The sequence below is a fragment of the Leptopilina heterotoma genome, unplaced genomic scaffold (genome assembly GCF_015476425.1).
Source record: "Leptopilina heterotoma isolate Lh14 unplaced genomic scaffold, ASM1547642v1 Lhet_161, whole genome shotgun sequence".
In the NCBI taxonomy this organism is placed as follows: domain Eukaryota; kingdom Metazoa; phylum Arthropoda; class Insecta; order Hymenoptera; family Figitidae; genus Leptopilina; species Leptopilina heterotoma.
The window spans coordinates 1,039,292-1,052,478 of record NW_025110876.1 but is presented as its reverse complement, the minus strand read 5'-3'; the positions used below and the strand labels follow the sequence as shown (position 1 = coordinate 1,052,478).

Genomic DNA, 13,187 nt, shown 5'->3' with positions numbered 1-13,187 from the left:
TCTTCTTTTAATTTTTCTTTGGTCTTCCTGATTGAAATATGTTCTTCAGATGTTAATATTTTCCCAAGTTGCTTAGCCCGTTTACGAACCTGCTGGATACATTTTTTTTCAATAGGAGACAATTTTTCTAAAATCTTTGATGGACTCAAATTTTCATCCTTATTTTTTGAAAGAGATTTTTTCGAAGAACTTGGAATTATTTCTGAGACCTTAGAAACAGTGCTAATAGATTTTTCAGGTTTTTCACGAGATTTCCTGTTTTGATTTTTAGAAGGACCTGGAAGAGTCTAAGAGATTGACTGATTTACGTCAACTGGAATCTGAACAGCAGTGGTGACTTCAGTAATATTTTGACTTTCAGAATCTGCAAATCCTTCAAAGAAAGCATGGTCTGGAATTACTGCTGGATTGAAAGGAAACACTCCTGTTGCTTTAAAGCTAGAAATTGCATTTCCTGGTGTAGCAGCTTTTATCCAAGCCTTGTTAAGTAGTTCTCCGAAGAACGATCTCTTAATTTGACGATTAGGATGTTGATGCAGCCAAAGTCGACATTGTTCATAAAAATGAGTCTTCAAGGATTTAAATACCGAACGATCTAACGGTTGAAGAAAATGAGATGTGTGACTAGGCATTGATATTAAAATTATATCATTTTGATTTGCGTACTCCAACATTTCCACAGAATTGCAATGAGTTGAGTGACCATCTAGCAAAAGAACTACTTTTCCAGCTGGTTTTCGTGGAACAAAATGAATTTTTAGCCATTCTAGAAATATATCTGATGTTATATATGCTGATTTTTGAGACATGAATAGGATTGATCCAGAATGCATTCCGTCTTCAAATTCTGCTTTTTTATTTTTACCTTTCATAATGCATGCGGGTGGTAAAAACGTTCCTTCAGCATTGCAGCAAACTATTACAGTTATTGTCTCTCCTTTTTCATTTGATGTTACAGTAGACACCGCTTTTGAACCCTTTTTTGCAAGCACATATCCAGGACGATTGTTTAACTGTAGGCCTGTTTCATCCATATTGAAAATTCGATTTGGCGTCAGTATTCCATTTTTGTCTAGTAAAACTTTCTCAAGAAGATTAAAATATTCATTCACTTCCAAACGGTTCATCGCTTTGGCTCTCGCTAAGGAAACTCCTTTGGATTTTCTTAAAGTAATTCCTTTATTTCTATTTAAAAATAAATTCAACCAATCATAACCTGCCTGTTCAGTTTCTTTATTAAATCGGTGATTTAAATTTAACTGTTCCGCAAACTTGAAGGCTATTGTTCTTACATCATTAATAGTTAAAGGAAATCCTTTTTCCTGTAAGTTTATAATATGAGAAGCCAGTTTGCTCTCATTTACTTCCCCAAAGATAGAAGCCGGTCCTAAAGGCCCTTTTTTATCATTGCCATTCTTAACACGTCTCTCTAAGGTTTTCCGTGGAATTTGGTACATGTTAGAAGCCGCGTAAACTGATATTCCTTCATTTTTCACAGCGTGTATGGCCAATTTTAAAGACTGTTCACTCCACTCGGCTCTCACATTAGTGATTTTTCTTTGATATTTATTAGGCATCTAAAATTAACACAGAAAAATTAAAATAAAAGTAAACAATTAAAAGTTAAATATAACATTTTATACAATTAAAATATTAAAAGAGAAAACGTTAATAAAGATTCCTAATAGTAAATATTTATCAGTAATACTATTTATTTTTAAAATTATATATTTAACTGTTTATGAAAAATTCAAACATATTTAAAATTATTTTTGCAATAGTGCGAAATTGTTTTATTAAGTAATATTTTAACTTGAAAATGTTTATCAGAATGATACATAGTAATTTCCACAATAAAAAATGCATTTCTCAACCAAATTAATTTTTTTCATGACTTTTATAATTTAAAAAGCATGGCCATCTTACACCGACAAAACATGGCCATCTCACCCGATAATATAAGTCAAAAGTAAACATTAATTATTAAATAAATAAAATATTTTGATCTTTCATTTTTAGGTTATATCAAAGCGTGCGTTATGTACTATTTAAAAAATCTTGAATTTTAGAAATCGGTTAAAGAATAAGAGTGTAACAATGAAAAATGTGAATTTCTCCAATTTTTTTAGAACCACCCAAAAAAAATAAAGAAGGTTTACACTTACTTTTTCATTTTTTTTCAACAATTTTTTGTTTATGTTTACTTTCTGTCACGAATTGCAGAAGAATAACCTAAAATAAGCGCCATCTGCCAGCGAATTCTGTAAAATATTTGAATTGGCCATCTCTCCCGTATGGCCATCTCCCCCGGACTTACCCTATATCAAATACGAAAAAAGTAGTCAGTACTAATTACAAAAGAATTTATATATTTTAATAAAATAACATAAAATGTTAATTTAACCTCATAATTTATGTTTTTATAACAAAAATAAAAGTAAGGTACGTTTAACCATAACCAATAGGTTAAAAATTTGAAATTTTTTTTTAATATTGAATACTCATTGATAATAAAATTTTTTTTTTCAGAATTTATTGATAGAAATGAAGCAATAGGCTCATCGAGAAAGGAAATATTTTGTATATTAAAGGACCATCTAAATGAAGGCGCTATTGTGGCATATGAAAGAATTGAATTATTTATGTCTGAAAAATTGCAATCTCCCTTTAACTTGACAGAATCTCTTAAACCGAGTATAAGAAAATTGAAATTCGAACTTTGCAAAAAATGGCAACAGGCTAAAATGATGGCAGAAAGGTTCTTTAAAAATTACAGTGGTTATCTCGATGTTTTCATCTCTTTCAAAGTAACTGATGAAGTAAAATCGTTTAAAAAATGTAAAGCAGGTCGTCCCAAATCTGAGTTTGCAAATTCGAATGAAAGATCAAAGCAAAGAAGAACTGAAGATCTTCGCTCACAGGTAAGCACTGAAGAACTATCTTATGCGACACAAATGAGCTTGAGAGCAGCTAGAAGAAATGATGCTGCATTCGTTGTCAAAAATATTACATCAGGTAGTCCATCAGTAGCTAAAAAATATTGAAAATCTACAGACCCAGAAGAAGAAAAGACTCTTTCTTGTGCTTTATCAGTTATGATCGAATTGCAGTTATCTGTGGGACAATATAGAAGTTTACGAGCGGTGAGCAAAGAGAAGAACAGTAAGCTTTTTCCTGCTTATAATACCGTATTAGAAGCTAAAAATAAATGTTACCCACCTAAATTAGCTATTTCGGTAACAGAAAGCAGTGCTGAAGTGGAATTACAAGCTCTTCTAGAACATACGTCCAAAAGGATTTTACAAACGCAAACAGATGTTATCAAAAACTTGGATGCTAGAGATGTTCGACACTTAAATTTGATCTGCAAATGGGGTTGTGACGGTACCTCTGGTCAAAGTGTCTACAAACAAAAATTTAATGATGACGATGGAAGAAAATCAGATGCCAACATATTCTTTACTTCTCTAGTACCTTTGCAACTAAAATCCGTTAATAATGGAGTAAACACAGGTATGGTGGTATGGCAAAATCCCAGAACATCTTCTCCTCGTTTCTGTAGACCCATAAGAATACAATTTGTACACGAAACAACTGAGATCACTACCAAAGAAAATGAATACATACAAGAAAAGGAGAATCAACTTACAAATTTCGAAACAGAACTGGATGGAAAACAGATAAATATATCGTATACACTCGCTTTAACTATGATTGACGGAAAAGTGTGCAATGCAGTCACAGAAACGACACCAGCTCAGCGATGCTATTTGTGTAATACAACAATTTCGCGTTTCAATAATATTGACGATCTTTTAAAGATTCCAATTAAACAAGACTTTTTATGTTTTGGTTTATCTACACTACACGCGTGGATACGATTTTTTGAGTGTCTCTTACATTTATCTTACAAACTTGAAGTTAAAAAATAGCGAGTAACCAGTGCAAAAGACAAAGAAAGTGTAGCTATTCGTTCAAAGAAGATAAAAGAGCATTTCAAATTACAGTTAGGGCTTATTGTTGATCAACCGAAACCTGGATGTGGCAGTTCGAACGACGGAAATACTTCTCGAAGATTTTTTGAGAACTCAAGTATTTCTGCTTCAATAACAGGAATTGATGAAAACCTAATTCACAGGATTCATGTTATACTGCAAGCAATTTCCAGTGGATTTGACGTGAATATATTGAACTTTCAAGAATACAGTAGGGATACTGCTCGTCTTTTTGTGCAGCTTTATCCATGGTGCTACATGGCAACAACACTCCATAAAATTTTAATTCATGGAGCCGACATAATAAATTCATCTATATTGCCAATTGGACAAATGGCAGAAGATGCCCAGGAATCGACAAAGGGACCATCCATAAACCACGTAGCTCCGATTTTTTAACTTTTCGACCCCTTCCCTCCCCCACGTAGCTTAACGTAGCATATTACCGAACCCCCTCCCCCCTACCTAATGGAACGTAGCTTTTTTCTTTTTTTGAATATTAAAATCTCTTTTCTAAAAATAATCAATAAAATCGTATTGAAACATAGTAAACAATATTAAATGTTTTTAAATCACAGTTTATTTTTTTTTACAAGTAAGAGTTTGATACAAGATTAATTCTTAATTTTAATCATTACACGGAGAAAAATTTTCTGTTAATGATTACAATAGTCGAACAGTACTGCTCGGATATGTGACCACTTTTCGTAATGCCTAAAGTAGCTTCTTTGTAACAATTCTGTAAGTCGAACGTACTCATTAAAAATTTATTTGAAATAAATACGAACTAAATATGAGTTAGCACAAAGTCTATGTGACTGATTACAATAGTCTACGTTAAAAGGAAATCTTGGATTCTATCCACATTTGCAGCAATCTAAGGGAATCAGTGATACAGTCTGTAGTAGTCTTTACAACAGGACTATTGTAAAATAAGATGACCGCGGCTGCCTTGCCTTCTTATTTTACTATAGTTCTTCGTAAAGACTACTATTGCTATATTTCTGATAACAAATGACTGTTGTAAAGTTAAAAAAGAAAATTTTCAACTAAAATAAATTTTTTTTGCAATTCATGACTTCTAATCATGTATTGCACATTAATTTCACTCTTCCAAGACTACCCACTTCAAGATTAATTATATTATTAAACTAGACAATTTCACTAAACCCTAAGTACATAAATCTAACTTAAATACTTAACGCATAACATAATAACGATCGCTATTTACACATATTTATACATGACTTAAACTTCCTTATATAATAACTGCTATGAAAGTTCACCGCTTGCGAGAAAGACTTATACACTTTAAATGTAAAAAAATCACTTCGTTCTTAATAATTAATACAATTATTGTTCATTGTTAGTCTTTAATATTGTAAGGTCTATTTTTTATTACATTTCCATAGTGAAAATTTTTTTTCTAACACACGCACCGAAGGTACAAGATTTCTTGCCTGTATAAATTGTTATATAATTTACACAACTTACGTAAGTTACATAACTTACGCAAGTTACGTAAATAACAAAAGCAAGTTACATAAATAAGTAAGTTAATTTACGTAAATTACGTAAGTTACGTAAAATATAAGTTGCGTAAATAATGTATGATACGTAAAAATATAAGTTACGTAAATAACGTAAGTTGCACTTACGTAAATAACTTAAGTTACGTAGTAGACGAATTATTGTAAATTGCACTAATTAGGTAACTTACGTACTTTACGCAAGTCATTAATTGCAAAAAAAAATTATTTTAGTTGAAAACTTTCTTTTTTAATTTTACAACAGTAATTTGTTATCAGAAATATAGCAATAGTAGTCTTTACGAAGAACTATAGTAAAATAAGAAGGCGAAGCAGCCGCGGTCATCTTATTTTACAATAGTCCTGTTGTAAAGGCTACTACAGTCTGTATCACTGATTTCCTTAGACCGCTACAAATGTGATCAGAATCCAAGATTTCCTTTTAACGTAGACTATTGTAATTATAACAAGTCTCTGCGTGAATGCCTACAGTACCCTTTCTGAACCTGTACATCTAAACTATTAATGATTCCAAAAAATAAATTTCAACACGATTAATACGGTGTTTGGACTCATTAAAGTAACTGTAGTAATCGCTCCTATTAAATTCTTAATAAATTATATAGTTTTCGTAATCATTACAAAAAGTGGTCACATATCCGAGCTGTAATATAGACTATTGTAATCATTACGAAAGAAATTTTCTCCGTGTATATGTGACCTGGTCTATGAAAAGGGACCTTACGTGTCAAAAAATCATGTTTTTACTTTTTTGTTGATTCGGATAGGGTTTGAAACACTCTTTAAGATGGTGAAAACCAAAAAGTCATAGGTTGATTAGCAGTTTTTAAAAAAAAATTTTAAAGTCAAAAGAAACAAGAGTAAAAATACGAAAAACTGATTTTTTGTTATTATACAAATTAAAATAACAAAGACGATAATTGTCAATTTAACATCATATTCGTAATCAGCGGCCTCGAAAACACTTACAAACATGTGTCACTTATTTATACTTATTGTTGCTAGTTAGAAAACTTAGATTATTTTTTCTATGTTTGGGGAGTTTGTTATTAATTTATATAAACAATTATTTAAAAAAAAATTTTATTACTTGTATGTTTTTTATTTTGATACTGTGATCCACGGTGAAGAAAATAAGCCTAAATTGATTAAAAAATATATATTATATATATATATATATATATATATATATATATATATATATATATATTTCATCACTATATATTTTTATCAATAATTATTTGGACGTCCACATGATAAGGGCCTATATTGTCGGTTCTAGTTTTCGAGATAATCGCAATTTAGTAATTTTGGAGCAAAATCTTAATTTTAAAAAATTTTTTATTATCAATCTACATGTTTTGATAAGTCGAATCATGCGGTTTTCATTAATTTATCGATAATTTAACTGTTTGATTTCATTGGTTCTTTAGAAAAATGAAAAGGGCCCATTTTGGCGGTCATTTGCAAAAGTAATCCGTATTTTAAAAATGGAGGTGTGGAAAAAATTTAAAACTTCTTGATTTTTCATCTTTAAGGTGTCCTGGACTGTAAACAATTCATATCTGAATAACTTTCCAGAAGAACCAAAGATATTGATGTTAGAGTCTTTTTTTCGTAATTGTCGAAATGAAAATTTGGATATTACGTTAATTTTTTTATAATAGAAAGTGTCAAAAATTTTTAAATAAGTTTAATATCTATTCTTTTTCTTCAAATGACACAATAAAATTGTACCTAATCATTAATCTTGTATTAAAATCGTTCTTGAATAGAAAAACTGTCCATTTTAGAAAAAAGTTTTTCGTATTTTCAAAATTAAGAGGGGGAGATGGTTTTAAAAATTTAAAACCTGTTGGTTTTTTATCTTCAAGGTAACCGTTTTTTTCGAACGTGCATTATGTACGTCTGATATCTCGAAATGGCACCTCAGACGTGCAAAATGAAATGTACTGCTGTTGACACTGTCCTAGGCGCTTCTAATGTCCCGGAATTTTTTCCGTGCAATAGTGCCAAAATGGGCCCTTTTCATGTGGACGCCCGCGTGAAAATGAAAGTATGGCTAAAAGATATTAAAGTCTAGAGAAGTATGTTTTCAGACTGACCAAGTATGGTTGAAAGATAATACAAGTTGACTGCAATTCTACATCAGCCAACTGCCAAACTTCTTAAAGCTGACAAACAATGGCTAATGAGCAAATCCCATTGTTCGAGTACAGCAAAGAATAATGTCAAAAGCTTAGAAAGTATGGGCTCAGGCAAATCGGTTTTATTTTCAAATTTTTCCTTTTTTCCAAAGTCTTAGAAAGTATGGGGAGAAGTTAGAATCAGCTTTTTGGAAATTTTTCGTTTTACTTTTAATTTTTTCGTATTTTTCAAAGTCTGGAAAAGTATGTGAAGAAGCTAGTTAAAATTTTTCCACAATTTTTCATTTTACTTTCAATTTTTCCGCGTGAAAATAAAAGTATGGCAAATCAGTTTTTTATGGTAAAAATAATCAAAATTTCAGTCATGTGTAAAAGCCTATGGTTTAATCATATTGAGTGTATGTTAAAATTTTTAAAGGTTGGACTATGGGATATAGCAAACAAAGTATTGACAAAAGGAAAAATGTATTTTTTATTAATTTTATTATATTATAAATTATAACTATAATATATAAATTTTTATTTTAAACAGAAATTTAAATAAGCAAAAATAAAGGCATCCCGAGTCGAAATTTAAGACCTACTTTAAGCCTGAATTTTCAGGGTTTGTTGACTATTAGTAGTAGTAAAGGAGGTTCTAATTTCAATGCAATTAGGCCCTACTTTGAGTCCCGAAGTCAGCAAAATAAAAATACAAAATCCAACCTGAAATTCGCCAATCTTTCATTTGGAGAACTAAAGGAGGGTCTAGTTCGAATTTCGTATACCTTACTTTCATACTCCTAGACCCTACATTCTGAAGTATAATTTTAAATTATTTTCTTAATGCATTGCTTGAAACACTGAAAATGCAAAAAGTACTCCTAATTGACAAATGCTGATGTGCTTTATAGCGTCTATATACGAACTGTATATAGACGCTATGAAACACATAAAATTCCACTTTTACTCATCCCAAGTGCTTCAATTGAATCTGAGCAAATCTTCAAGTTTTTCTTTTTCTAATTGTAGGGTCTAGGAGTATGAAAGTAGGGTCTACGAGGTTTATAAAGTAAGGTATAGGTTTCTTCGAATTAGGCCCTCCTTTAGTTCTCCAAATGGAAGATTGGCAAATTTCAGCTGATTTTTGGACTCAAAGTAAGGCCTAATTGCATTGAAGTTAGAACCTCCTTTACTACTCCTAAAAGTCAACAAACCCTGAAAATTCAGGCTTAAAGTAGGGCTTAAATTTCGACTCGGGATGCCAAAATGAAGGAGATATTTTTAAAATATGGCTTTGCTCTCTCAAAAATTTCAAAATTCGAACGCAAAACCTTAACGGAATTATTTAAATAAACGGAATTATTCAAAATAAGAAATTAAATTTAAACGCAAAATAAAAATCTCTTTCAATCTGTTCCTTCTGCATCACTTTCCGTTTCACCCTTGTCATCTTCGCTAAAATATTCCTCATTGTCCTCTATTTCATCATTCTCCTCTTCGTCTGTTACATCCTCGCAATTACTCTCTTCTAAATCATTTTCTTCTTCATCCATTTCATCTTTTTTCTCTTCACCGTTTTTGTCCTCGCAATTACTCTCTTCTAAATCATTTTCTTCTTCATCCATTTCATCTTTTTTCTCTTCCTCGTTCTTGTCCTCGCAATTACTCTCTTCTAAATCATTTTCTTCTTCATCCATTTCATCTTTTTTCTCTTCCCCGTTCTTGTCCTCGCAATTACTCTCTTCTAAATCATTTTCTTCTTCATCCATTTCATCTTTTTTCTCTTTCCCGTTCTTGTTGTTCTTGCGCTGCAAAAATTGAAAAGAATTTAATAAATAAATAAATAATAATAATAATAATTAGTACGCCAGAGTTGTAAAAGTTACTAAAATATAAAATACAGAAAGTTATTTATGTATAAAGCCCCTTAGTTAACCCTAAATTTTTTTCTCTGGAAAATATATACAGAAATCTTAATGTAAGATATTTCAAATAACTAACAAGTGACTATACCAAACATTTCAAACTGAAATACTTTCGTTTATAGGTTGGATTCATCCTTGCTAAAGCTTACCATAGTTAAAGCCTTGTCATTTTCCTCCTCCGAAGTACATCTAGGGTGACGCAAAGTCCCACACGTATTGTTTATTAACTTAGTTAAATGTTTTTCTTTAAAATCATCCGTGTTTTTGCTTTTCTTCCGTTGTACGTAATCTATGAAAGAATAGTATTTTCATTTTACAGAATTTTCGTGTAACTAATCGAATATAAATTAACTTATTGAATTTATATTAAACAAAATTTTTATGTAAGAAAAGTTGAATTTCAATGAATTTGTATTTATTACAAATTTTAATTAACAGAATATTAAATTAGAGAAATTTCCAAATTATAAAATTAATATTTCGTTAAATTTTTATTTTCACGAATAGATATTTGTATTGAATTATTTAGATGGTACATATATTTAAAATTTTATATTTCTAAAAAATCATGAAATACTTCATAAGGAAGTTTGCTTTATTGTTTTTATTTTTTACTTACAAAGAATAGCTTCTCTAATATCTGCAGGAACTGCCGGCCTTCCTCTCTTTCTTCTTCCCTTTGCACACATTTCTTTTAAATTTTCGTCGCCAACCAACTCTATTAGAAGAGCTCGTGCCAAATCATTTGGTTTGTTTCTCAAGCGTTGCATAATTATCAATTTAGATGTTGAGACATATACCGGCAATCCTTTTTTAAGTTGTGTCTTTGACTGGGTATCGTCAACTGGACGTTCCTTTTCCTGAGAAAGAGTTTAAAAAAATATTTTTAATTAAGTAGGCTATCTGATGATAGATATTGTATTAAAAAAATTAATAAGTTTCTAATTTCTATAAATCTTAGGCTAAATCGTAATTTCTGCTTATTAAAAGTAAAGTTAAAATTGTATAATAAAATTATATAATATAATAAAAGTACATTTATTTTTTTGATGATTGGTTGATTCGCCTTATTCCTCATCCATTCAGTTAATCTTTCAAAAAATGTGATTGTCTTTGAATCTATTTCTTTAAATTAAGAAGAAAATTAATTCTTGTAATAAATATAAACATAACTTCACAAATATTAGAGCTGTCCAAAAAGCACGAAGCTCGAAGCTCGAGTTCTAGAGAAAATTAAAATACTGTTTTAATACTTATTTAGTTTATTGATTCAATATACCGCATAAATTCGAAATTTTGTACTTATTAATATTTTTTTTGTAATTTAAAAGCTTGAATCTAATCGAGTACTCGAATTCACTCGAGTGCTCGAATTTAATCGAGTACTCGAATTGACCGCAGTACTTGAATTTTTCGATTACTCGAAATCGCTCGAGTCCTTGAAAATTTCGAGTAAACGATACATCCAGCCGGCTCGGACTCGGCTCGAAAAAAGTACGGCTCGGCTCGGCTTTTCGAGATTTTTGCACAGGTTTAACAAATATAATATTTAATATAATTTTACCTAAATCTTCAAATATTAATTCTAAGCTATGATTATCAGATGTTGGAATATGTTGATCGATTGTGATTTGTATTTCCTCTTGGTCTAAAAGAAAAATATAATTTTTGTATTACATAATTACTTTTATTTTGGAATGGAGACTATTTTTGGGCTTAAATGAAGAAAGAACATGTAAAACATATTTTAGAAACAAATTCGCAAAATTACCAAATTATTTTTTATTTTATTTATTTATTTAAAAAATATACCTGAAGCATTCAAAGCTCCAATCTCATGGTCATCATCAACCTTTGCCTTCTTAGCTGTAAAAAATAATAGTAATATATACATGTCAAAAAAATAATATAATTAACATTAGAAACGTTAAATTCTTTTTTTTTAATATTTCAAATTATTCAAAAAATTAATAGAAAAAATTAAGAAATTAATCTCAAGAATTTTTTAGTTTCACAGAATTCCTACCTTATTTGAAGAAAAAACGGTTAACTTTAAGAAAACTATAATCTATTTGTCAAATAATTTTTTATATCCTATTTATATTGTTGAATATGTTTAAAAATGTATTAAAAGCTAACAAATTGACTTTTACTTCCCTCGATTGTTTATTTATTTTACATTAATATCATAAATTATGATAAAAAAATAAAATAAAACAACAGGAAAATTTTAAGAATTGTAGAATTTGCATTTCTAAAGATTTGAGGATATAAATTTAACCAATTAAAATATTTTTTTTATACCTGAAGGTTGCTCTTGGTACTCCTCATTCCTTAACCTTTTCTGAATATTCTCTTTGGATGTAGGTTTTAAGTTATCAGTAATACCATCTGAGAAGGAGGTAGAAGGCATCGATTGAAAACTATTTAGTTTCTGAATTTTTTCCTCTTTTTCATTATTTTTGTCAATTTCATTGTTCTCTTCATTTTCTGATGCATCATTCTTAATAAATTTTTCTGATTTGCAGCTTTTTCTTTCTTTTTGTGCTGTTTTATTATTATTATTATTTTTTTTTTTAACATTTCTTGCTGTTTTTGTTGTTGTTTTTGTGTTGTTTTATTATTATTTTTTTTTTCTTTTAACATTTCTTGCTGTTCTTGTTGTTGTTGTTTTTGTGATGTTTTATTATTTTTTTTCTCTATTTTTTTAAACATTTCTTGCTGTTTTTGTTCTTCTTTTTGTGTTTTTTTATTTTTTTTCTCAATTTCTTTTAACATTTCTTGCTGTTCTTGTTCTTCTTTGTGTGTTTTTTTATTATTTTTTTTCTCAATTTCTTTTAACATTTCTTGCTGTTCTTGTTGTTGTTGTTTTTGTGATGTTTTATTATTTTTTTTCTCAATTTCTTTTAACATTTCTTGCTGTTCTTGTTGTTCTTTTTGTGTTTTTTTATTATTTTTTTTCTCGATTTCTTTTAACATTTCTTGCTGTTCTTGTTGTTCTTTTTGTGTTTTTTTATTATTTATTTTCTCCATTTTTTTTAACATTTCTTGCTGTTCTTGTTGTTCTTTTTGTGTTTTTTTATTATTTTTTTTCTCAATTTCTTTTAACATTTCTTGCTGTTCTTGTTCTTCTTTGTGTGTTTTTTTATTATTTTTTTTCTCAATTTCTTTTAACATTTCTTGCTGTTCTTGTTGTTGTTGTTTTTGTGATGTTTTATTATTTTTTTTCTCAATTTCTTTTAACATTTCTTGCTGTTCTTGTTGTTCTTTTTGTGTTTTTTTATTATTTTTTTTCTCGATTTCTTTTAACATTTCTTGCTGTTCTTGTTGTTCTTTTTGTGTTTTTTTATTATTTATTTTCTCCATTTTTTTTAACATTTCTTGCTGTTCTTGTTGTTCTTTTTGTGTTTTTTTATTATTTTTTTTCTCAATTTCTTTTAACATTTCTTGCTGTTCTTGTTGTTCTTTTTGTGTTTTTTTATTATTTTTTTTCTCGATTTCTTTTAACATTTCTTGCTGTTCTTGTTGTTCTTTTTGTGTTTTTTTATTATTTATTTTCTCGATTTCTTTATTTCTATTTTCTGCATT

General features: G+C 29.2%; 2 protein-coding genes across 2 annotated transcripts; both read right to left on the bottom strand.

Moving 5' to 3' along the window:
• Positions 1–287: 287 nt before the first annotated feature.
• Positions 288–1,577, bottom strand: LOC122498930 (MFS-type transporter clz9-like). Its single transcript, XM_043606931.1, has one exon. The coding sequence runs from the start codon at positions 1,575–1,577 to the stop codon at positions 288–290; it is 1,290 nt and encodes a 429-aa protein (XP_043462866.1).
• Positions 1,578–8,246: 6,669 nt separating this feature from the next.
• Positions 8,247–12,147, bottom strand: LOC122498888 (coiled-coil domain-containing protein 136-like). Its single transcript, XM_043606884.1, has 7 exons — positions 11,904–12,147; positions 11,412–11,465; positions 11,164–11,247; positions 10,636–10,724; positions 10,219–10,459; positions 9,749–9,888; positions 8,247–9,482 (listed from the first exon to the last, which is right to left on the bottom strand). Exons 1-7 carry the CDS (start codon positions 12,010–12,012, stop codon positions 9,081–9,083), a joined length of 1,119 nt encoding a protein of 372 aa, XP_043462819.1. The 5' UTR covers positions 12,013–12,147; the 3' UTR covers positions 8,247–9,080.
• Positions 12,148–13,187: the final 1,040 nt, after the last annotated feature.